The sequence below is a fragment of the Ixodes scapularis genome, unplaced genomic scaffold (genome assembly GCF_016920785.2).
Source record: "Ixodes scapularis isolate PalLabHiFi unplaced genomic scaffold, ASM1692078v2 PGA_scaffold3__209_contigs__length_174095766, whole genome shotgun sequence".
NCBI lineage: Eukaryota > Metazoa > Arthropoda > Arachnida > Ixodida > Ixodidae > Ixodes > Ixodes scapularis.
Window position 1 is genome coordinate 68,704,429 of NW_024609868.1, and position 25,985 is coordinate 68,730,413.

Below are 25,985 nucleotides of genomic sequence, written 5' to 3' on the forward strand. Positions count from 1 at the left end.
GCAAGATTATTTCATTGTTCCAATAATACATAAAAAAATGAAGATAAAACGGGAACAGCACAAATCTGTTATATTGTTTTTTTTCATTTTTTCGACAATTATTTTTGGCTACACGTCGTCTGCTATCCCCACGCCAGTTGTTACCGCGTCTCTTCTCTGCAACTTTCGTTCGCGCTGCTTATGGGCGCACGTCATCTTCATGGTCCGCTGAGTTCCCAAAGAGCGAGTGAAAGTTGCTCTCTGACACGGTGAGGGCAAGATGACTAAAGAGGTCCGCCGGCGTTTTGTAGCGTGAGCTACACTGGCCGAGGTTGAGCAGTTTCGCGTGGCTCGCGTAATGAGCCGTGCTCCGTGCTGTGCATGCGCGAGGAGCGGTGACGTCACATGGCGCACAGCTGGCGCGCCGGAGCCGCCGCCGCCGCGCCCGCCTCGCCGGTCTGCGCATTTCAGAGGAGTGACGTCATAGCCATGGCAGGCGCACTGGCGCCGCCGCGTGCCCAGCTGTGCGCCTCCGTTGCGCAGTAGCGAAGTCTGACGCTGCAGCGGAGACGCTTCATAGCGCCTCTAATTTTGTGCGCATATGCTCACGCTACGTATATCCTGGCATAGCCGAACTAAGCCAGAGCAGTTTTTTGGGAAAGAGTTTCGGCGGCAACCTCCGAGCTACTCTACAATCCAACGCTGGATGAGGCGCCTCGACGAGTGAGGAGGGAAACATCCAAAACAAGTGACCGACAAAGGTAGGGTCATCAGCGATGCTGAAGTTGCGATATGCGGTGCCCAGTAACTTCGCGGCCCCCCCCCCCCCCCCCCCCCCCCCCCCACCGCCTTCGCTTTCCTCGACGTGGAGAGCACTGCTGACATCTGTCGACTTGTATTGTGCGCCAATCGGACACATTTGGTTACCGCATAGCCGCCGTAGGAGGGATTTCAAGTTCTTCATTTCGAACGTTTTTCTTAGGTAAGTTTGTTCCGGGAAATATTTATACGATTAATGCACGTTCGCCGGCCATCTCTGTGCATGCCTTTTAGCTTGATATATTTAGAGACCGATTGATACCGTCCCCTTCAAACAGTCATCGATCCCTTTATATAAAAAAAAAACAACATATTATTCATCTGTCGTTTTTGTCTTTAATGTGGCAGAGTTTTATACAGTGTTACTCAGCCAAATGCTCCTTAAGCAGAATTCGAGTTAGTTCTCTCCTTGCCAACTCCTTTAGTGAAATGACGTTCGCAAATATTTTGCACTTTAGGGTCGCTTCGATCCTACAAAAAGGAAGAACGCCGAGCATTTCATGAACACTGACTACAGGGGAAGCATCTGCATGCCTTCCCTTTGCACGACTGAAGACCTTAATTTCCTTGCTCGATCGGGTGAGTTCGACATGTTCCTGAGCTTCAAATATATCACGATACACCTTAAAAAAAACGTTCTTGTATAGTTCTTTGACGCACAGAAACTCCTTCAGCTCGCAAAGAACGGTTTCACTTCAAGCAATATCGCCCCCTGGCGGGCTCGCATGGCAACTGGGCGATGAAGAACTCTTTCGCATAAAAGAAAAGGGAGCTTAAAAATTAACCCCATATCGGTTTTTCGTGAAGAACCCTTTTAGGATGTGCTTAAAACAACTCTTTTAGGATGCAAGTGATAGAGAAGGCGAAGAAGCCCTGGGTTCTTCGGCTTGTTTACCTGTCTGCCAACTAAACGAATTACGCGCAGTAAATGCGACACCAATCCGGCAGTTTCCTTTTTTTTGCCTTTTTTTGTGCGCGTATAATTACGTCGGTGACAGCCTACCTGCACACAAAAATAGACCCGTGACAATGCCTTCCTGGCGCGGCTTGATTGGCTCCATCGGATCCTTCCCGGAGAGCAAGTCACCTGCTTCTTGCAGAAGAGTTGCGGTGACGTCAGAAAGACACCGATCTCTGGTTGGCTTTGATATGTGAGGATAGTGGATAGACCTGAATGCTAAATACCTTCAGGTCTACCCACTATTTTCTTTAATCAGCCAATTAGAGCCCCTTGGCGTTTTGATATCATCACAATCACTGTGTAAGAAGCAGACAAACTTCCACTCCGTATAGTACCGGTACTGAGAAGAAGTATATCACGTATAACAAACAGGTGTATTTCTTTTTCCTGCTTTTCAAGGCCCGGTTATTACATTTTTGTACCGCGTTCGACCAGTGCAGTGGAGACAAAGACAGCTAGCTTTAGTTCTATCCACTAGTCATTCCGACCAGAGCTTGGTGTTTTGACGCACCCTCCAACGCTCTTGTCTCCTCCTCTCTCTGAGTTTCTAGGCGCATTGGCTACGGAGCTAAAATAGAATGAGCGGGACTCGCCACGCTCCGCCTTTCATAAGCAGCATCTGACTATAGTCGCATTAATATTTGTGCTTAGTATTACTTCGGTAATATGGCGTCAAAAGATGGATCTTTATTCCTTTCCAGATGCATGAACCGCGTCGTTTAATTTTTTTTTTCTAATAAGAAAACATACAATTATTTGCTCTAGCAGCAGACAGGTGTACGTTTAGAATCTTCCTTTGATCGAGGCGCTTAAAAGCCTGATCCTGCACAAATTCAAAAGATAAGGTTAGGTCTTTTCTTTTACAGTTCTGGGCATTTATGGTGCAAATGCTACCGTGGCAGACTGCAGAACGGATGACCCGAAGCCAATAACGAGGCTCCAAGCGGCTGCAATGTAATACTATATATTTCTGCACGTTGGTACTTCGTGTTGCGACTTCAAGTTTTATATCGCAGCGCAATGATTGGAGCGTTCCTTGTCCTCGTCGCCATCGGCACGGCTCTGGATTGGCATCTCATCAAGACTGCAAGTACAAAGAAAGTACAATGTGCGCGTAATTTTATAGCCTCGATCGAAGTTTTTTTTGAAAACATGATTGCGCTTTGAAGACAGGGACATAGGAAGAACAGACACCACAGAGCGCTAACTTTCAACTGATTTAATTCAAGAGCCTCAGCGTAGAAACACACTGCGTCACCGCACCACATATCAACCAATCCGTGGCCCCGCCACGGCCCCAAGTACAATAACTCCTTATCCGCCAAGTCAATTGATGCCACACTGACACAACACAGTCAATTGAGTTGGCGGATAAGCAGTTAGCGTACTTGAGGTCCGTGGCGGGGCCATGGATTGGTTGAGATGTGGTGCGCTGACGCATTGTGTTTCTACGCTGAGGCTCTTGAATTAAATCAGTTGAAAGTTAGCGCTCTGTGGTGTCTGTTCTTCCTATGTCCCTGTCTTCAAAGCGCAATCATGTTTTCTAACGTACCATACCAACTTGCCCAACAATCAGCACTTTTCAAGTTTTTTTAATTGGTTTTTAGAGTTGACAACACTGAAGTTGGCCTGTTCGCAGTTCTCTCCAAGACTGGCAGATACGTCGTTAAGCATGCATTACTGTTTCAGGTCATATTGTCCGCGATAGTACTTCCGGATTGACGTTTTGTGACAATTCATGGTAGTGAGCCTTCGTTTGGGTTCTCTTAAGTGTGGAAACAGAAATTTCGGCTATGGCAAAAATTTATTTACGACGTCGTTGTGTGTGCCAGTCGCAGAGGTGGCAGAAAAAAAGAAATGGTGATAATATTATACTTTCTTACGAATACCAAAACAATGTAGAAGCCATGATAAACCAGGCCAAGAAACTATCATTTCATACGTGGCAAGAATAGCCCTAATGATGTTGTTTTTTCGGAAATATATAATTAAAGCGGAGGCAAGGGTTTCTGTCAGCCGAAGATTTTGTAGTTTTTGAGCTCCGTTGTCGGCAATTGTTATGCTTGCAAGCGTTAGACAAGAGACGCACCAGTAATTTTTTTACCTACCCCGCCCCTTGCCCCCCCCCCCCCCCCCCCAAAAAAAAAGAAAAGGAAAAAGCAGGATCATTTTGGCGCTACTCTTCCCGGCATGTTATTTGTTTTCTCTAAATTCAAATTATTCATTGAAAGAAAAGAAGAAACAACAAATAAAGTATGCCAAAACTATATGTAAAAGTTTCCCACGCTCTCCAGTGCGATAGCTCAGTCAAATAGGGTTCTTATAGGGTTTTCGCACAAGACCATGATGCAACGCTAGTACCGGTTCTTAAATCTCGCCGGAACCCGCCGGAATCCATGTTGGAGGCATTCGTCGCTGTTAAGCTATGTTTGCTGTGCATTGGGACCGTGTTCAACCTGTAGTTTCTCCGGACACTCGAAGTTTAAGATGGTCAGTATCGCCATAATTAATTGTTCCAGCAGTAAAAGTCTGCGACAAAGCAGAGATGCATCCAGCAGGATTGTTTTTTTTTTTTTCGAATTCCGGCAATCATTAGGAGCCAGGAAAAGGCGACGCTCAAGCAATCGGTTCGGCGGCGTCATGAGTGGCTCCGACGGATATGCCGGCACAATCTGATTCTTGACCAGGCGGGTAAAGAAGGGCGCAAAAACGAGGAAAATCCCGGGTGCTATAATCTCCGGTGCCGAAAGAAAAGACGAGAAAGAAAGCGACAAAACAGCAGAAAAAGAAAGCAGACGAAGAGTCTGGCGTGTTCATTTTGCCGCGACAAGTTGAAGTTGCTCGAGCGCTTGTCAGCTTTATTTAATGATTTCAATGCGCAATTCCGGAATTTTTCTGCAAAGTAAGAGAGAAAATAACGAGTTACAGAAATTACAGGTGATGTTTCGCTGCTTCTTTGTGCATATTTAGGCGTCGCCAGCGATATGAGTTCATCGGGACCGCCAACTCGGACCGTCGATGTCCGCGTCTACGCCCCGACGTTCAGACGCGGCTAAACGCACGGGACCTTTCGCTCTAGATTATTTTATTAACTCTTTGATCTCGGCAGAAAAGCTTCTTAGCCCAACCAAGGGTTTGTAGAATGCAATTCGTGTTAGGTGAGGAACCCCTTTGCGATTGACTAGGACAAGAAAATATTCTGAAACGAGGTTGCACAAAGACGGCTCTCTGACTTATACGGCAGTATACGGCTGCCGCCATAAGACGTTGACTGCTTCCAACATGGCGCTAAGGCACTAATAGTTGATGACAATGTTGGCTTCGATTTTGAGTCTAACCGGACGGGGCGTTGGATGCAAGAACATTGGATGGATGGATGGATGCATAGAATCTAATGTCTGTAGCCTTTATGACGGGCGGTAGCTTGCGCCACCAAGCCTAGAAAAGTAAAGTATAATACCTCTCCTTTTCAGTGTTTTCAATGTTGCCAGTAGAACCTCCTAAAATGTCAAGCCAGATTTAGAAATCTAATTGTTTCGCGAACAATATCCGCCTTGCAGGTGGGCTCATATTGTCTTCTGCGCATGAGAAAGGAAGTAGCGGTGACGTCAGAACGCCGAGCCCTGATTGGCTGATCGCGACCCCGTATCTGAGCGTCGTCTGCTCGCAACGTCGTCTGCGTCTGTCTTACCTTTCCTGCGACTTTCGGAAGTGCAGGTCTTTAGAGCGAGCTCGACTTCGCCTTTCAGAGAGGGCAGACGAAATAACTCGAGCGGTACGTTGTTTTTGTCTAACAACGAGCAGACGCTCATCAAGGAGGGATGACAAAGGACTCACTGACGAGGTGTCCCGAGGCGCCGAGGTTTGATTGCTAAGAACCGAGAGTGAGCGTCCGCAAGTTCCCTTCCAAATACATTTTCCCTTCTTTCGTGTGCGGCGAGACTCCTCACTCTTTAACGGCGTCTGCGGGTTGGCGCAGTTAGCGTCGTTCGCTTTACGTCTGCTAGTCAAAGCGATGGCTGCTTTACCTTTCCTGCGTCTGTCGGAGATTCACCGCTTTTTCATCGGCGAGAGTCACCGCTGCCTCGGAAAGCAAGGAGATGACAAGAGGAAGAGATTGACTTCTTAACCTAAAATTGAGGTCAGCGATCAAAGTATAATACCGGAAGGGTTCACAAGGGTCGCGTGGGCATATTCCATTCAGCACGCTAGCCGGTCGTGGGCAGACGATATTGGCCAAGGACCGTCGGAGCACCGCTGCGCCGAGTTGGAGTGCCTGCTAGGCCTATCTGCCGAGCTCGCTTGGTCGGGGTCAGTGAAATCATAGCCGTTGGAGCATTTCCCGGGTGTTTGTGGATCCAGCGTTCTTGTCCGTGGTGGTTTATTTCAAGTACTTTTTACTTTGTTTCTTGCTGCATGTAGTTCGGAAGCGTGAGAAGAGCACGTGCAAAAATAAACGTCCGTTGGTCGTCGCGACCAAGTAACTGAGCGACGCTGTCGGCCAAGCTGATTTGATCGTGAGAAGTGCGTATGACAGCTTCGGAGCTGTCGTAGGATTCCGTCGTAACCTGCGCAAAACTAACGATAATTTCGTTTTGCGAATATGAATTCGTGCTCACGTTTTGTCTTACGCACATTTTTGGCGTAAGATCGTTTCGTGAATCTAGCTTCTGCGCTTCCGAAGTCGCAGGAAAGGTATGACAGACGCAGACGACGTTGCGAGCAGACAACGTTGCAAAGGAGCAGACGACGCTCAGATAGGGGGTCGCGATCAGCCAATCAGGGCTCGGCGATCTGACGTCACCGCTATCCCCCTGCGCAAGAAGCAGACAAACTTTCCCTCCGCATACAATTGTTACTTGTAATTTCGGTCACTCCTTCATGTGTGTTTAATAATGTGTCAAATCAATATTGGGGCATATCAGTGACTGTCGAAATTTAACAATACCAAAAATAACTCCTTGTTTATTTGTAAATTTACCAAAAAAAATATTATAAAGAAGGTTATCGGTGTATTTGGATACGGGATTGCAGAACGAAGAAAAGCCGGTGGCTTGCACAGCCGCCCTAGTTTGCCCGTTAAATGGGAAATTTCTGTGTTCTGAGCTTTGCTCCTCTGGCATGCTATTTAGTGGCTCTGAATTCAAAACAGCTATTAAGAAAACAGCAAAACAATAGCTCTGCCAAAAACCCCAATAAACATTTCCCGCGCTTTCCAGTTGCGCGACGTCACCGGCTGGCACGAGATAACAGTCAATGGTGGAAGACAACGTTTCGTGGCAATACGCGATCTTAAGCGCCGAATAAAGCTTGACATGCGTATTTCACATGTCTTAAAAAATGCCACAGGACGTTGTCCCCAAGTGTAGTTAAAAATGCCGTTTATGTCGCTTATTTGTTTTGTTCTGCTGAGCGAGTACTAAAGTTAGTTCTTATTGTATTTATTTTACTATATGAAACGTCTTGTAGCAATCAGTTAGAATCTCTCTACAAATACTGAAATCTTGCTTATTGCTGATGTCACTTTTTAGCATTGGTGGTTTGTGCTTTCGTGATAATTATAAATAAGACCGGTCGAGAAAAGAAAATTAACAATGCAATAAATTCTCGAGAACAAATATTTTGCTGTAATATTGCAGTTACTAGTTCAGCCAAATATGTGTTGGGCCAGTCTTAAACTAAATCAGTGATCAGAAAAAAAAGAAACAGCCACGAAATGTATTTAGGCGCCAACTGGAGAAATTTTCCATCCCATTTATTGTATTAGATGTTTCTTGCAAAATTTAAAACTCAAGAGCCAGAATTGTGCAGTCGTAAACCCTAAACTATGCATAGAGGTAAGAGATACAAATTTTTTTTTTCAACACGATGTAGTTACATCAAATCACGGTCACTTTTCAATCTTCTGTTTTCAGCGCTGCCTGTGCGCATTTTGATCGTTTTTTCGGCGATCGGCAACACAAGAATCCTGCTGGACACGAATGTGAAACCGCAAAATGAGCCTCTCAAGTTCATATCGGGTCTTAAAGTCATCATGGCTTTCTGGGTGGTGCTTTGTCACGCCTACCTGCTTACAAACCTCGGATTCTTTCGTAAGTACTGATTAACAACTATACAATGCTCCATAACCTCAAGACCACCACTCGGAAGCTATCCGTCAGTTTAAAAGTGGGCTTACCCAAGCACAGCGTTGTACAAAACGTTCGCGGTCACATACGGCGGGAACAATTTTTTATACACGACCCGGTAATTGAGAGCACATATCCCCTTCGTGCGCTGCCGAAAAACCTCGTGATCATCTCGATCCCGGTATATGCACTCTAATGCCCGTGTCCCACTAGAGCGACAGAGAGAGACAAAAGACAGCAAAAAGTCTCAAACCCATGCGGCATGCTCGCGATGGTATACCTTTGGCAGGCGTTTAGTCGTTCGGCGCTCGTGAAGTAAGCACGAGCGATTGCAAGCCTGCAAAAGCCACCCTCGCGTGCATGATGCCCGTGATTGAGCATAGCCTTCCTTATTCTACAGAGCGTCTAAAATCGTGAAAGACTCTGGTTTGAGGCTTGTCGTTGTCTTTTGTTTCTGTATGTCGCTCTAGTGGGACACGGGCGTAAGAAATGCCTGCTGTCTACTTACCCGCAAAATACTCTAGGAGCCAATCTCTGCGATCTACAAAATCAGCTCAGCGAATAATGAAGCGGAACATCCCTTTAGACCTCAAAATTAAGTCTACGCTGGGGAATTAGGCAATGCAAAGCGTCATGCTTACGTTGCGTAATGCCACAGCGAAGACTTGATTTTGAGGTCTAAACAGATTTTCCGCTTCATCATTCGCTGAGCTGATTTAGTGAATCGCAGAGATTGGCTCTTTGAGTGTTTTGCGGGTAAGTAGACACGCAGGCGTTTCTTAGCAACACTGATCATCATGGCAACTTTTGTTTTTCTTCCAGTCACTGCGTAAACAATAAACAGAACTCGAGCGCCAGTAGCAGCCAACACACTAGGAAGCTATCGGCCAGTTTAAAAGTTGACATCGTTGTAACCGTAATCTTATTACCATGTTAGCATAGGCGAGGGAGGTTTTCTGCAATATTGACGACGGTGTGCTCATTTTGTGGACTTGAGACGAATGGTTAGAAACGAAATGTATCAGACGGCCAAAAACGCTGCATGAACAGATGAATGGTTCGGGGATGTGCGTCATTATTTGCTCAGCAAGAAAAAAAAACACTGATCTGATCACTGTTTCTTTAAGTAACCATTGTGCGAGGAAAGCCACCCGCCAAAAAGGCAAAGGCCTTTTTGGCGGGTGATGACTTGGCCAGGCCACAAAAAACTTCCAAATGAGACTTTGAGGCCTAGTCAGACATGCTGAACAAACGAGCGGCAATAAAATGATAACCTCGATTAATTCCATATTAAACGTAGCAAGCATAGCATGCTGATTGAGATGCATGCTTGAACACCGTACTTTTTTGCGTTGTGTGCTGTAAGACTCTATTGAGGCACATGTGCGTCCATATAACAGAATATTGGCTTTACATTCAAACGTGAACAACTGATATGCCTGTATTCCTCGCGTGGTAAAGAAAAAAGTTGTCTTTCTCAAAACAAAAATATTGTTTCGAAAAATGTAATCAAGCTTAATTTTCAGATTCTGTCATCGAGATCGCCCGCCTGAGTGAATGGGGAACATTTATCTTTATCCCCAATGGGTTTTTGAGTGTAGTCACCTTCTTCTTCTTAAGGTGGGTCGTCCTGTTTGCAATAGGAATTCACAAAATCAGTTTGGATTCATTCAAACTAGATGGCACAAAGGTACTTCACATCTGTTAATCCCGGATTAAGATACAAGTTTTTAGCATACGTTAATCTCTGCAAACTTTGTTTACAAATATTGCCTCTTTACGGCGGTCACTACTAAGCTGGTAGGGTGGTGGAATCTCCATTCTCGTCGGCCCGATTAATCGACTATCTTTTAACGCCTAACCCCGACTTCTGTGCCCCAGTATGCGCAGAGAGCATGATCACGTGGTGCAAAGTTAACAATTGACTGGTTCAACAAGCACGTAGCTTCCACAGCCATGTCGACTCTGCGGCAAGCGGGGCATACTATTAAAACGGCGTAATTCACAGTTTCAACATTATCGGAATTACCATTAAAAGGGAAACCCCCAAGTAATAAGTCAAATAAGCGTCATTAGATCAGTGCAGGCTCTTTTTTTCAGGAAATCAATAAGCTTTCATTAACGTACGATGAGTATTTCTGTTAGCATCTTTTAAAGCAAAGAAGGGTAAACTTTGAGCCTTTTAGTCGTTGAAACTAGAGTTGTTGTATAAACAAACCACGCGTTGAACTATTTGAAGAGCAGATTCGATAGTATACGCCACGAACAACAGTAGCCACAACAACAACGCCATAAATATTTGTTTCAACGACAAATGAGTGACAGAGCATGTCCTGCAGCTCTCAGTTTTCACCTCGTTGTATGTGGGTTTTCCCGATGACGTCTATACTACGCTTTTCGTTTTTTACTCCCTACCATTTCCGCTTTATGAAACTTGACATGACAGGGAAATGTTTACGCTCCCAACATTTCGTCGACTCCATGTTGCATGACTCTATGAAGTGTCTTTTAAGACTACAACTTGAGCTGTCTTGCATCCATCGATGGCACTTTTGGATAGGACTTGTAGCTTTGAGAACGATACGCAGAAAACTATGTACCATGAGGTTCAAATGAAATACGAACAGTGACAGAATTTCAAGCCCACTACAGGCGCAGCTTCCAAGCTTAGGTTGTGCTTGGCGAGGTTTAAACACATCAAGTAGGGCGCTTCGAGGGTGTGCGTCCTACTCCAATCTGTTTGAACATTGCCAAGCACAACCCAACCTTAAAAGCTGCGCCGGTAGTGGGCTCCAAGTTCCGTCACCGATCGCAATTTATTTGAACTCCGTGCTACATCATCGGGTATTTTTGATTCTACCCCTGGCGACTTTCTTACTCCACGCTGAAAAACGTATTTAGAAAGACAGTAAAAGAGACAACTACTAGCTTGGTACGCTAACGCAGGGACGCTCCCCGTTCCGCCTAAAAGCTTGATAGCGTGCAAAACATAGAAATGTTTTTTTTTTCTTGTTTTTTTTTTGTCGCTTGTTGAGCTAGAATTTGTCTTACCTTGCTTTAAGCAACTCGGCCGTGGCAACCGAATTTATTTAGATTTCTTTTAGTTTGCTGTAAACTTTTTTTTTTCGGAGGCTGTGATTAAACATCAAGTAATCGAAATACAATTTTGTTTGATTTCTTACAGCGGATTTGTTTTGTCGTACAATTCAGCTGCTGCCCGCAAGACAAATTTGAAGGCTAACTCGTTCCTCTTCTTCCTCGATCGAATTCTGAGACGTTACGTCAGGCAAGTTAATGGGATTTATTTTTTAAAGTGTAAAACAGCTCAAAGGGACACGGACAGGGAAGATGTACACAGACACAGTCACACAATTACTGAAGCACAATAACGTAGACTTGCGATTAAGGAAAAATTCATTGGAACAAAATACTCTCGCGCCTCTTTTCTAAAAAGAACACGGATACATTATTTTATTGTGAACCCACCAAGAAATTAGAAAATATAAAAAAAAGGTTTCGTTAAAAAAAATAATAAAGTGAACAAGACTCAGGCGTCAACAGTCGAGCGACGTCTGAGCCATATTCCGCTTGAGCTTGAAGGTTACCTCTGGCTTGTTAATCACAGGACTCTCTCAGAATTGAACTATGTGTAATAAAATGTGTAACTATGCGAAAATGTGATTTGAGCGTTGTCTGTGAAGAATGTTGCTCTATAAAAGAGTAGCTACGGTACAAAAAAATCGCGTTTTTATTCACGCACATACGCCTTTCACGCTGCGGTAGATTTTAAAACTTGACTGCAACAGAGGTGTCAACATTTTATCAAAGGTTTGAGTGTTGGGGTCCGATGCGAAATGCTTTGTTTCATCTATCAGAACGGTTTCTGCAATGTGTATAGCTAAGTACGAAACCCCATATTAAGTCAATATCAATACAAACCCGAACACCACAATATGCACTTAGGAGTGTTAAAGCTCAAAAAATCGCGCACTTTTCACTTATTTCATAGTGTGTCCAACAAACAAATCAGTTTAATGACAAATTGGAACGTTTAAGTTGCTCGGCTGGTAAAACTCGACAAATCTGGCAATTGTGAGAGAACCTCAAGCGATTCTCGGGCATTTATTATACAATTTGTATACAGTCGCAATTCAAATTGATTGAAAAACAAAACCATCGACCGCTCCAAAAAAAAAAAAAAAAGAAAGATTGGCATTTGGCCACGTTCGTACTTGGGCGCGGAAAGGCACTTGAGAAAGTGTGGAAGCCACCGCGGCTATCCTTTCATGGCTCGGCCGGTGGGAGCGCTCCATCATTCCGTCTTTCCCTTCATTTGGATCGCAACTGATTGCCTCGTCCAAGTGGTTGAGTACTGTATGTGATGCGTGTCAATTTTGTCATTTGCGTCACGGGAGTATTTTATTCTATACCCCTCACATGCGGAAAACAGTATATTGGCTATACTGGAAGATGTATTGTTGATCGCTTAAAAGAGAGATCTGCAAACGTTTGCTGCCTCGGACCAAATCGTCGCAAAGCAGATATGGTGCGAGCCGGACGGAAAAACGGAGATGGGGGGAGTCAGCCCACAAAATAAAAGAAAACATTGTCGCATACACAAAACGATATGCAAAGTCATTCTCTTGATTCAGGTACACGTGAATCGCTGGAGCCTCCTGCCAGTAAACTTTTGGGTGTTGAATAGTGCTTGACACGATGCATACGTCTTCATTAAAGCTCCCAACACGGAGTCGCAAAACTTTTCGGACGTACTCATTTGTCATTCGCAAGACCCACGTTTGACTTCACGGTCTTCATCTTGAAAAAAGACGTTCACAAATATACAGGGTGTTTCTTTTATATTGCGTATATTAAAAAGAAAATAGGTTGATGACGCTTACATTTGTGCTGCCTTCACCTTGTTTTAGCGTGTTCGGCGGACGTTAAGCAGGGAAATATTCATCAGGATCTCTCGGCTAAGCAACTAATATTACATAATGAAATGTTTTTACTATTGGCATTGTGAGTCATGTTGCAATTGCAGTTTTAAAGCAAATCACTAAGAATGGTCAGACTAATTTCTAAGATTTGCGAAGGGCAATAGTCTTCCAGAAATTAGCGATACGTTTTTTTTTTTATGTTGGTCGGCAATTTAAGAAGTGCGCGCACAAGGAGTACCTTATTATCAAGGTACAAGAGTGACGCACCCGTGCCGGTCAAGTCTTTATCTCGGAAGCGTGTGGTTGGTGGAAGCGTTGACCGGACGCTGCATAAAAAACGACGAAGCACCAGTCAATCTTTACACTCTTTTCCGCCAACTGCCGATAAACATACAAAAATTTATAAATTAATATATTAAAAAAATTACATTTTTCGAAAATACTAACAAATGGTATAGCCATAGTTATTGATTGCTATTATATATGCAATTAGAACATGACTCATGAAACCAATATTTAAGATGATAATTCGACAATATTATTTCATTTGCCGATGGATCGTGACGAATATCGCCCCGTCTAACGTCTGCCGAGCCTGTTAAATACACAGTGAACGCAGCAACCATGTAACAATCTTCCACTAAAAAAAATTTCACGCAAAAAAAAAAGAAACCAAAAAACTTGCATATTTGTTGTGGCGAACATTTCGATCAAGGCCGCTGCGAGATTTCATAGATCTAGAAAGTTCAATCCAGGGAGGCCAGCGAAAATGTTAACAAAGATGTTCGCTTCAAATGCATTCATCGGCTTATTATCACTTTGAGATCAGCTTATCAGCAAATCCAATCTTTAGAATCTCGAATTTGTTCAGAGTTATTACGGTCTATTTGCCAGGTTTGTAACCAAAGGTACTGTTTGTCCTGGAGTGTGTGTGCGGTGTAATGAAAGCCGCATAAAATTGGTTCGCGGGCCGCTGATTGCCGACCCCTGACCTGAAAGAACATGATGATTATGAGATTGAGTGGGAGAAATGTGCCATACTGGCTAGAAGCTGCTAGCAGGTAACCGGCTAAACTAAAACCAAAACATTCGGGCAACTAAAAACAAAACTGCGTCAACGCTTTTTTATTGTTATTATACGCGAAGGAGTTTATGCTTCGTCATATGTCGGTATTACGTTCGCAAATATTCCAAGAGGCTTTCATATATTTTGCCTATATATGTTGTTTTGCAGCTATATATTTCATAGACTTGACAGCACTTACACCAAATGCAAATTTGCGCTAAATGTGTGCTCTACTTTTTTTTTTCGTGTTGTCTTTTGTATGCGTTATACTTAACGTTTTAGATAAGATCACCCAACTATTGCTCAAGCTTCGGTCTCACCAAGTATAATCATCGCAGGTTGACGTTTCCAATGATGTTCGTCATGCTGGTAGCATTCCTGCTCCCCCTTATGGGCTCCGGGCCGGCAGACAAGGAAACCTACGAGATGATGGTCCAAGAGTGCGCTACAAGTTGGTGGAGAGTGTTGACTCATAACAACAACTTTCTACAGGACCGCGCAATGGTATTGATCTATTGGTGGTTATACTTCTAACTCTAAACTTTATTAGACCAAATATAGCAGTGCGTTTTGTGTTGGTGGTCCTGTGCCTATTTAGTCTATAGTGGGAGCAGAATCTAAAGTATTTGAACTTAACAACCCAATCGAAGTTGCAGCATTTTTCATATAATAAAGACAAGATAATTGTTAGGGAAATGGGGAGGTGAATAGAAGGAAAAACAAATCTCAATACACCAGATGAATTTGAAGTAAGATATTTATACATATGACACTGACCAGCCATAGGAATATTACAAACAATATTAAGGCGATAAATGTTTGTTTTTATCCGACACATACGAAGCTCGTAATATATTAGATGCGAATATTGAATCAGTATCAAATATTCTGTGTAAAAATTAAGAAAAAACCCGAGGCCGTGACAATGTTTCTGATAAAAAGAGAGCATAACGAGAAGTTTTGAAGACAAAAATTATCGGGGTGCAGACACAATTACGCAAAAAAGAAATGTCATAATATGCTATGATTAAGCGGCTTTTAACAATTTTTTTTTATTTCAGTTAGTTACGGTACAGAATTAAATAGTTTGTGTACGAATTTTAGCATCAAGATTTATTTTTCGTGACTGTCTGTACGGACGTTATCAAATAAATCAAAATAGACGCATTAAAAGGGGCCCTTCACGACATGGGCCAGGAATAATTTTCACTTTTCGTAAGCTTACTGGGATAAGTAAAAAAAACCAAATACACTCGCACGCATGGCCCCGGACGATGAACCTTTCTTGCCGTCGCATAATTTTAAAAATAAAACCAGTCATTTTCTCTCAGTCTCTTGTACTCAAAACTTGACGAAGTTGTAAAAATCGCATTGTTCGCATTGTCTACAAACTCCAGGATTTCGTAATCAAGATTTTAGGATCTTTTGGGGTGACGATATTTGAATGCAGCTCATAGAGTAGACACAAGCAATGCGTGTGCACTGAATTTGGACTTGTGACAAACCATGCCGCGATATTTATTCGTGTGGTGGCTCGTGCAGAATCTCTGCAATAACGAGAATAGTGGAACTCGACGCGAACCATGTGCTTTGCCAACCTAAAACTCACTGGATCCTGGGAAAATAGGGCCATTTCCTTCCACAGCCTGCTGCCACCCGTATACATAAACAGATACTGACATAAGGCAATGAAACCTCGCAAGGTGATTGGCTGATCGGTCTTAGTTGCCATGGAAACCGCCATTCTGGTCTATTCAGCTTTTCAAAGCTTCGAAAGGGTCGTTCTGAACCACTCGCGCCAAGATGGCTATGGCGCATAATCGTACTGAAAGTGTTCCTCGCCAATATTACCGAATTTGGTGGTGCGCATGCATTGAACGTATCAATCATGCTTATCTCCACAAATCCCTTGCAATAATGATGTTTTTCTTGCATATTTAAGGACAGCCAAAAAATTGCGGTGGCTTAGCTCGGCTGTGCCAGGATATATGTAGCGCGAGCTTATGAACACAAAATGAGAGGCGCTATCAAGCGGCTCCGGTGCAGCGTCAGACTTGGCTACTGCGCAACGGAGGAGCACAGCAGGGCACATGGCGCACAGTTACGCCACATGGCGCGCGCGCCATGTGGCGTAACTGTGCGCCATGTGGCGTAAGTGTGCGCCATGTGGCGTAACTGCTCCTCGCGCATGCGCAGACGGGCGAGGCTCGTGCGGCGGCGGCGGCTCCGGCGCGCCAGCTATGCGCCGTGTGATGTCACTGCTCCTAGCGCTTGCGCAGCACGGCTCTTTGACAGTCACGCGAAACTGCTCAACCTCGGTCAGTGTAGCTCACGCTACAAAAATATATTTCATTGACGCCAAGCACCGACGCCGCATGTGGTGGCGGAGTTAAGATGTGCGCTTGTTTCGCCAGTGTATGAATGAAAAAAATCTTGGTATTCAAGAAATGCCTCTATAAAACAACCTGTAACCCGGAATTCGGATCAGCTTAACAGGAATGAAAAGGTCAAGGAGAAATTTGCCATAGCCTAAACCAATATAGCGACCATACGAAGTGCTTGATGCTATTTTCCCAGGATTGAGTGACTTTGGGCAACGCGTGGCTATGATAAGCTCCGGCCAGACAGAATCAGCTCCAGATCACATGGCTGCTTGTTCCGTATGCGATTTGAGGAGGTTAAGGCTGCTCGTTTTTCTCAGGTGTTTTATCTGCAACTGTTATTTCGTGAAAAACAAAAAAAAGAAAAAGCTAACGCGCGTTTTATAGATTATGAATGTCAAGAAATAATTCAAAGAAATACTTACAAAAGTAAAAATCGTCGCATCGCCCCCTTAAAATAATAAAACAATAAACTCAGTCGCAGAAATCAAATATAAACTCATTTTGAACCAGAGACATGCTTAGATGTAGGCACAACTCGATATTTAAAAATTTCTTGGTGTCCGACACTTTTCGTCGTGATCCTATCAGTTGTCGTTTACTTTTAAACATTTTCTCGTCCTGAGATTATGGAAGTAAATATTACGCAAAAATGCGTTTCTTTGGGTCGGACGGAGAAACTAGGCTGAGGTATGGATGGTGACTACTTTTTTAAAAATAACACTATATACTAACTGACTGCTTACGATACGTTGGACCTTGATTATCCTATCTCTGCTTCTTGCTTCGCGATTTGTTTCTTCGGTATTCGTATCGGCGAATGCCGCAATCTGATTGCTGCGGGGTCATAATAAAATGTTCGGGACATAGCTATGCCCTGTGTTTCCTCGAACTGCCAGATAGCGTGATGTCTATAGCCTGGACAGCAAAATTAAGATTGAGTTAAACCTCTTTATCTTATAAGGGAGTTCTTAAATGCATCAAGCGCCACTCGTCTCCTACCTTGCTGGTTGCTGCGTTCAATAACAACTATCTCATCTATTTTGTTTTAACACGAGGACGGTGATACTTTTGGTTTAGGCAGTAGCACCGGGTAGAATTCTCCCTATTTAGTGGCGATTAAGTTAACTTCAGCATAATTGTACCGTTTGCCCGCATGATGTATTCATGCAAATCGCTATATATATATTTTTATTTCTTAAACATACATTTGACAACTTGCATACAACATGGCCAGTCACATAAACATTATTGACACTTTATTTCCAGTAACCTGTGTAAATATTAGTTACAATTTGAGAACGTAATGACAACATAGATCATAATACTATATTTTTTGCAGTGTCTGCAGCATTTTTGGTACGTTGGGGCCGACATGCAGATATTTGTGATCATCGCATTACCCCTGACCATGCTCATGATTAGGTGAGTAGTATTTGCAGATCTCGGCAACAATTTTGAGACGCACGCTTGCAGAGAACAAAGTAGAAACTGCACGAACTAAAATTGCACAAAAAAAACAAACAATCAAGACCAATGGAGGGATAGGTGTACATGAGACAAGTGCTAAAGTTCAGTTCGATTTTCGCTCACTATACTTATAATGTAACCTTGCAGATATTTCACTTAGCTCTGCATTGTAAAGAGCAATAATGTAACATTGCTTCGTTTAGAAGCTTTCCTCAAAAGTAAAGCTCCCAATTAAAACAATTTTTAGCTGAGATAGTTGCTCTGGTGCCCAGCTTTGAATATTCTTGTTTAACCCTGGAAACCCTTATCTAAATCACTTTAGTGTATACATCACTTACTGGGCTTGATCTATAGACGGATCAAAAAGTGGACGTCGCATGTAATTCTTACCTTTAGATAGGCAGATGCTTGAAACACACTACGCTAAGAATTGAATAACCTTATTTTCACAGCGTGAAATTGTCTCAATTTCATCGAGCATTTTTATTAAAGTCCTAAGAAAATAAAAAAGTAACATTTGGGCAACAGTATGGCATCTTGGTTACACTCAAAGAAATGAACTTGCTTTCAAACTCGCTAGAGCGCATGAACATAGTAGAGATCATCAAAAACGGCCAAGCGGTAAAAACACGCGTAAAAGAAGTGCGTGTATGAATATACCCCTTAAGGTTCTTGGGTACCAGCATGCATGCACTGGTTTTAGGTGCTGATTATAACGGCGAAGTAGCGTAGAACTAGATTACAAGAATCCAGATCGCTAAGATATTCTGTTTTTACTTACTTGCTATACTAGGATGATAGCCTCTCTGACCCGGCCACCACACCGTACACTTGCCCTGAATGATGGTATAAAGAGAAACTTGAGAGGTAATAAAAAAAAAAAGAATGTTATTAAAAAAAGCAACGTCGTCCGCTGAGAGGAGTATGAGCCCGTGTTTTCGTGCGAAATCACAATTACCAACCTGAAAATACAATGTTTACGACTTTCTAATTCAATTACAACATTTTACGTACCTCCTGCCACCAACAGCCTACCATCGTAAAGGCTGGTTCTCAATAGTGTCATTGCCATTATATTTCACGCTTTATTTTTAAATTGTTAAACATTTCACAATAACGCCCTTGCCTTTTTGTTTTCTACAGGTTTCCAAAGATTTCGTGCGCTGTCGGAATTGTGGCGGTTGTGGCTTTTTCAACTTTGACATGCGTTCAGATACATTTGTGGGACCAGCTTTATGCCTTCAATTTTGGAACTTTTGACACTGTGTAAGTTTCCTCAGACGGAGGCCAAAGTGTTGTGGTGGCATGTTTTAGTGCACTCAAGCGCTATCGACATGCAAGGGGAACAAAAATATACGCTGTTGTAGAAAAAGTCAAAGGTACATCGCTAGCGTAAGTTCGAATAAAGCATCACCAATAGAGCGGAAATGAAAGAATATATATGTCTGAACATGCGGTTCTGCAGAATATGAATTCAGTCAAAAATACATATTTTGTCTGCGAAGAGAATTCGCGGTGTTTGCTTTGCACAAGTGGGGCGAGGGCACTCAAATCAGATCGTATCAGATCACATTTTATTTCGTCAAAGGTATCCCAATTGGGATGCATTACATGAGGGGGGAAGGAATAGAGCATCCAATGCACAAAAATAAAAGGTAAACAGAAAAACAACAAAAAAAATTCACTGATCACACTTTACAAATAGGAATTACAAATGTCGCGAAATTTATTGGACGTTTAACGTTTAACAATGGGCCAGACAGGATAGATAAAACAAAACTTCAAATAGTAAAAACATTCGCAAAACCGCGACGCGTTCTCAATCAGTTTTGTTAGCCATGAGATGGTATGCATTTGTTTCCTAAGAACCTCCAAATATATTAAGTACTATATATATACTACACGTAGTGTTTGTCATAGACCGTGCTGAGTTGGGACAAAGAAAAGAGTCCTAAATCGTTAAGAAGAAGAAAATTAATGACAACTTTCTTCAACCATGTAATATTGGGTAGAAACCGAGAAAAATCCAAAGTTGAGGAAAACAAAAATTACAAAAAGCTATGTCTCGATTTGCCTTCAGTCATTATGATCCGCTCCCTTCCACTCCCAAGTCTTTTTTTTTTTGCCACCCAGTATCATGTGAGTTAAAAATATTTTAACTCTACACCAGCTCACCTGCACCATCACTGTTTTTTTTTTTTGTGAAATTGAATGAGCGGTGTCTTAGAATTGTTTGTATGCTTTTGGTAGTTAGATTGGTATCTCGAATACAATATGTAGTTCAGTGAAAGCTGTGCGGTGGCTAGTCAAATACTGAATTGATATAAACGTATCCGTTAAAAGTTTACTATTCTAAAAGAACAGCCTTTAAAAGAAAATGGCTGTCGAAAACTTCCTGGGCAAGTTTTTGAAGTGATTGAAGTTGTACAAAACCTGCGCGACTTCTCCAAGTGTACACAGACTGAGGTATGACTGATTCATCATTTATTTATTTTATTTTATTGCTTTTATCTCGTCACTGACTGCTTTAAAAACGCCCGGCATAGCATATTTGGTGCATGTTGTTATCGTTCCACAGCCTAGTTAGATTGCGGAATTTGCAGATAAGAACGCCAAAGAGCATAGGTACGAAGCTAGAAACGGCGAACATTTATAAACAGAGCCCTGCATTTGTGAAACTGTCAGGAATTATAATCGACGAGCAAGTGCTCCACAAATGCCCCTTGGGTCGATCGGAACGCGAGGAAAGGAACGTCAATTAAAGGACAACATAGAAAACGCGGAGGGAACGCGCGATGACGTGGAAGCCAAGCATACGCCGTCGTTGGTTCACATCAGGTGGAAATAAAAGCTCAAGGACGCATTTGCGGATAAAAAAATACACGAGTAGCGCAAGGAGGAGACAAACTTGCACGCCGTATTGGCGAGTATATCGAACTATAGGAGGCGCTCAAACCCGTTTGTTGTCCCCATACCTCAGTGTTCACCCAACACAAGGCCCGTGGACACGGCCACGGGCATTTATGTAGTCATGTTCACGTAATCTTCAACAGAGCGCGGGGAACAGTGTAAGCTTAAAATGCTTACAATGCACGAAGTGACGTTTATTGTTAGCGACGGATCTCTTCCAAAAGCACTCAGAGAATGCGAGCTTGACCCACTTTGGCTTTTGTGCTTGCTCGGCATGTGCACCGTCATGCTGCATTGTGCATGCAGGTCGGAGTGATAAGAAAAGAGCCCGTCCTCCCCCTCGGGCGACCGGAGAACACGAACTCCAGCCGAACGGTGACGCGGCGTTCGGCACGTCGGCCGAGCGCTGAGTCATTGTTATTCGTTGTCCCCATCGGTGTAGTCCTAAAGGTAGCCGCTTGGGGCACGACGGTCTGGTCTCCTACCCAACAGGGTTCGTCTTTCCATGTTATTGCTGAGTTAGACCCACTGTCCGGATACAGTTTGAATGCGCCGAGAAAGTGAAAGAGAGGAGGAAAGCGCTCGGGGACGTCAGAACGCCGACTTCTGGCTGGAACGATCAGAGGGCAACCTAAAGCCAGACTTACACGTAGTTCAACTACACTACTCAAGTTACTGTAGTTTAACAACTTTTCTGAGTAGTTTAGTAACTTTCCATTACATTTTTACTTCGGTAATTAGTAGTGTACTTTAATTACTTTTTTGTAGTAACTTCTACTCAAGTTACAAATTAGTTTATAATTTTAGTGGTTGTTTTGCCTATCGACAAACGTTCCTGCACAAAGAATATAAGGTGTTGAAAGATCGACTGATATCTGCAAAGAGGGGGAAGCACGTGGTGTAGGAAGGGGGGGAAACAAAATAATTTATAAAATCGGAAGCCCCCCCAAAAAAAAATTCACAAGAACCCCCCCCCCCCCCCCTTACACACACACGCACTGCAACATCACTGGTACGAGGCGCGGAAGCGAACAGACACGACGCAAGAGAGGCCGAGTAACTGCGGAATTTGCGCCGAGGACTGGCGTTTCTCGGTATCCCGAAGATCAAGGAGACTTGACCCATTTAAAAAAAGGGCTGGTGCCCGCTTATCCCAAACGTAGAAACTCTCGCCTAATACAGGAGGAGCAAACACTGCATCCTCACTCAAAGGAGGCAACGAAATGCAGCATCTGCTCTGAAACTCATCTGGTGCTCCCGTATTTTGTGCTGTACTCGAAGAATTGCGTGCTAAAGGGCAACGCAAAGATTACCTCTCTGCGTTGCCTTTCCTCCCAAAACTCTGAATATGCAGATCTTCAAAGATTGTTCGAGAAACCTGTAGTAATTCCCTCAAACGTGTTGATATAAAAAATAATAAACAAGCAATGTTGGGAAGTACTCCATGTACATGGTGCTTTAAGTACTACTGTTTAGAAACATTTTACTTTACTTGAAATAAATTTTTTGAACATGTACTTACGTTTTCCGAGGAAAGTAAAACTCCCGAATTCAATGTACATTCCCCGATTTTGAAAAGAAAAAATGCCGGTATTGTCGTGTGAAAAAAAAAAATCGCTCTTTCGAGACGTCATCTGGTAATTTCTCCGGGTAAAGTAATGGCGGCTGTAAGACCGATGGACATAAATGTTTTATAAGTTGATTGTGTCAAATAGCTCGTCAGCGAGAGTGAACCAACCACTCTGCAGCGGCTTGACCTTAGACAATATTTGCTGCCATTTCCGTAAAAGACGGATTCACCTCCGATTACCCCTGGAGCAATGCATACCAGTTAAAAAACACTGTATAGGGAGTGAAACGGCATCATGAAAGGTTGTGTTAAAAGTACTTGTACTTTGCCTTGAAATATATTGCACTTAGATACGTTACTTCAAGTACACCCGTGAGCGATATGAAGGTGAACAGCCTTCTTCTTGTTTTTGACGCTCCTGCAAGTTTTGGAACAAACTCTGTTCCAGAAGAGGGCTAGAACGCAAAGTTTAGACCGCCAAGCCACGTACCATCTGAGACGTTGAGAGTTAATATAGCTTTAGGGAGCCGTAAAACAGGCAAGAAACCAGGGAAGGTGTTCACCTTCATATTGCCGGCGGGTGTACATTAAACCGCTGTGCTTGCTATTTTACTTGAAGTACATAACCTCTAATTTACTTTGAACTTTACTTCAAATACTTTTTAGATGTATTTTACGCAACACTGTAAACAAGCAAACACTCTCTAAATAATCAAGCTCAGGCAGTGCTAAACCTCAAAGTAGAAAAACAAAATTACTGGCCAAACAAACAAGAAAGTACAAAACAATTAGCCACGCAGAAGCAGAACCAGTTATTAAAACATTTCTGTGTGAGAAAAAAAAAAAAAAAGCCGATTCATAATTGACTAGCACATTTTCGCTACCGGATTAAAACCTCCGTACTTTATTTTTACCATAAAAATATAAAAGTAACTTCAAAAGTAATTCGCTACTTTATTACGGTAATCTGTAATTTTCTCAATTACTTTCTATTTGAGTAATTTCTACTCTACTCAAATTACTTTTGACTTCATTACTCAGTAACTTAACTTAATTACTTTTTCTGAGAAACTTGTACATTTCTGCCTAAAACTAGCAGCTTTCACTGCACTCGTCGAACGCGTTAGAACGCGGAACGCAGGCGTCTGACGTTTGGGTATTGCATTCGAAGGCATTCGACCAGTGCAGGGGAGACAAAAGCAGCCAGCTTTATGTCTACCCACTAATCGTTCCAATCAGAGCTCGGCGTTCTGACGACCCCGCGCGCTCCCGTCTCCTCCTCTCACTCACTTTCTCGGCGCATACGCATCAATGTGCCGTGTTCTGTCACTTTAGCTCCCGAATTTCGCTAATGAGATCTACAGCGAACGGTGGTAGCTTTGTCAGATGGCTGAATCACAAAGCAATAACTGTTAAAAATCAAACGCAAAAAAAGGTGTATTTGTTACGATAACACTTTAATATGCTCTCAATGTCCGAACTGTATTTTTTCTGCACAGAAAATTGTCGGAGGCACTGAGTTTGATCTACTTCCGCCCGTTCACGCATGTGGGCTCGTACGTTTTAGGCATTTTGTGCGGCTACTCAGCCTTCGTTCACAAGGAGGCGCATATTCATTGGGTAAGTTGATTTTCCCCGCCTTTTTTTCTGCCCGTGCTGTTAGTGAGTATTACGTGTAAATGAAAAATTATTCTAAAATAATGCCACAGGCCGCTAAACACAAACAGATGGCGTTCGGTACTCCATTGGTGACGCGATTCTCAAAGCGTTAGATTCAATGTCGCGCGAATAATTCCTTATGTTGATTTAATTTCGGTAACCATGTAAACTTCTGGAACACATTATCTTTTCCCAACTCGTACATTTCTTAGAGTCGAATAATTTTTTCACCGAAGCACAGCACGGATTTCGTAAATCATTATCTTGTGATACTCAGCTCCTATCCTTCACTCATGACATTCATTCTATTCTTGACCGAGGCTCCCAGGTGGACTGCATTTTCTTAGATTTCGCCAAGGCATTCGATAAGGTGTGTCACGAGCTATTACTGTTAAAACTTTCAAAACTTAACATTGACCCTAACGTTCTCGCATGGATTCGGTCTTTTCTAAATAACCGTTCACAATTTGTAACAATTAACAACGAAAATTCTCCTCCCGTGTCTGTGAATTCTGGAGTTCCTCAAGGGTCGGTTTTAGGCCCACTACTATTTTTAATCTATATTAACGATCTTCCCATTAATGTGTCTTCATCCGTTTGTCTCCTTGCCGATGACTGTGTAATTTACCGTGAAATCTGTCACGATTCTGACCTGTCTACACTTCAGTCTGATATTAACTCTGTCTCTCGTTGGTGTGAATTATGGCTAATGAAACTAAACACTAGTAAATGTAAACAAATGAGAGTGTCCCGCAAGCCTAACAACAGTCCCTGTTACCACCTAGGTGGCAACCTTTTGGAGCAAGTGGCAACGTACAAGTACCTTGGTGTTCACTTAACAAATAACCTTTCATGGAAACCCCACATTCAATATGTTACTACCCGTGCTAACTGCATGTTGGGCTACTTAAAACGCAACTTTTCATTGGCACCTATTTCATTAAAATTGATCCTCTACAAAACATTAATCAGGCCTAAATTAGAATATGCAGCCTCCATCTGGGATCCCGGTCACGATACTCTAATCACTGCATTGGAATCCATTCAGAATAGGTCAGCCCGTTTCATTCTTTCCAACTACCATCGTACTGCTAGTGTCACATCAATGAAAAATAGTTTATGTTTACCACTTCTCTCCTTGCGACGTAAAATTTCACGCCTATGTCTATTTCATAAAATGTATTTTCATAACCCTCTCCTACGCAATCGGATGATTACTCCCCCCTTTTACATTTCATCCCGTCTTGACCATCAGCATAAAGTTGGAGTTCCAAGTTCGTTTACCACTACATTTCAATCTTCTTTTTTACCCCGCACAGCCGAGGAATGGAACCACCTCCCCGGTTTGATTGCTACTATAACTGATACTAACTTGTTTAGAAATTCCATCACTAGCTATTTTAGCAGTGACCCATGACCTATTATTATTATTATTCTTTGTTTGTTGTACATTTAATATTGTTGACTTGTTACTATATCACTATCTTTGTTTCATGTATGTGCTCTCGCCCTCTGTAATGCCTTCGGGCCCTGAGGGTACTTTCAATAAATAAATAAATAAATAAAATGTGAATTTAGCCAATTCGGCCTCGTACGCTGCCACGTGAAATATGTAAGAAGGTTTACAAAAGTGTCTAAAAAAGTTCCTGAATCAGTTTATGAGTTTTAAGAAACGTCTTTAAAGCCATTAGTGTAGAATTACACTACTTAAGGAAATAGCCCAAGTGAAAGGCAGATGACACCTGAGAACTTTAGCGTATCCTTTTTTTTGTGCTTTGTAAAAAGCCATGCCTTATCACTTTGTACGATCACATAGATTTGACAAGTACACTTATGACATTGAAATGTCCAAAGCTTCGTTACATATCCCCTTTGGTATAACAGTGAGAACGTATTGTGGCAAAATATGTTTCAACTTGGAAGGAATGACACCCATGTACCAGAATTGGCTCTTTTAGTCCTACGCCCAAAAACATAAAAAAGGCATAAAAGCAATCAGATCTCTTAGCGTTCATCAAAAAGAAATTTGAGGAGCGTAGATAGAGGCATTTCTTATCATTCATACCATGTGAAAACCTTTAGAACGAAGATAGCGGGGCTGC

General features: G+C 42.7%; 1 protein-coding gene across 4 annotated transcripts in view; it reads left to right on the top strand.

The window, feature by feature from the left end:
- Positions 1–815: 815 nt before the first annotated feature.
- Positions 816–25,985, top strand: part of LOC120841597 (nose resistant to fluoxetine protein 6) — a 31,199-nt gene continuing 6,029 nt past the window's right edge. Inside the window, exons 1-10 of one of the 4 annotated variants that reach the window (XM_040212522.3) lie at positions 816–961; positions 1,257–1,377; positions 2,626–2,713; positions 2,776–2,867; positions 9,414–9,507; positions 11,072–11,173; positions 14,232–14,397; positions 17,617–17,699; positions 18,888–19,010; positions 23,724–23,844. In XM_040212522.3, the coding sequence (XP_040068456.1) occupies positions 1,299–1,377; positions 2,626–2,713; positions 2,776–2,867; positions 9,414–9,507; positions 11,072–11,173; positions 14,232–14,397; positions 17,617–17,699; positions 18,888–19,010; positions 23,724–23,844 (948 nt within the window). In that variant the 5' untranslated portion in view covers positions 816–961; positions 1,257–1,298. Of the gene's footprint in view, positions 962–1,256; positions 1,378–2,625; positions 2,714–2,775; positions 2,868–7,431; positions 7,852–9,413; positions 9,508–11,071; positions 11,174–14,231; positions 14,398–17,616; positions 17,700–18,887; positions 19,011–23,723; positions 23,845–25,985 lie in introns of those variants that run through there. The other 3 variants (XM_040212523.3, XM_040212524.3, XM_040212521.3) reach the window with 3 other exon arrangements.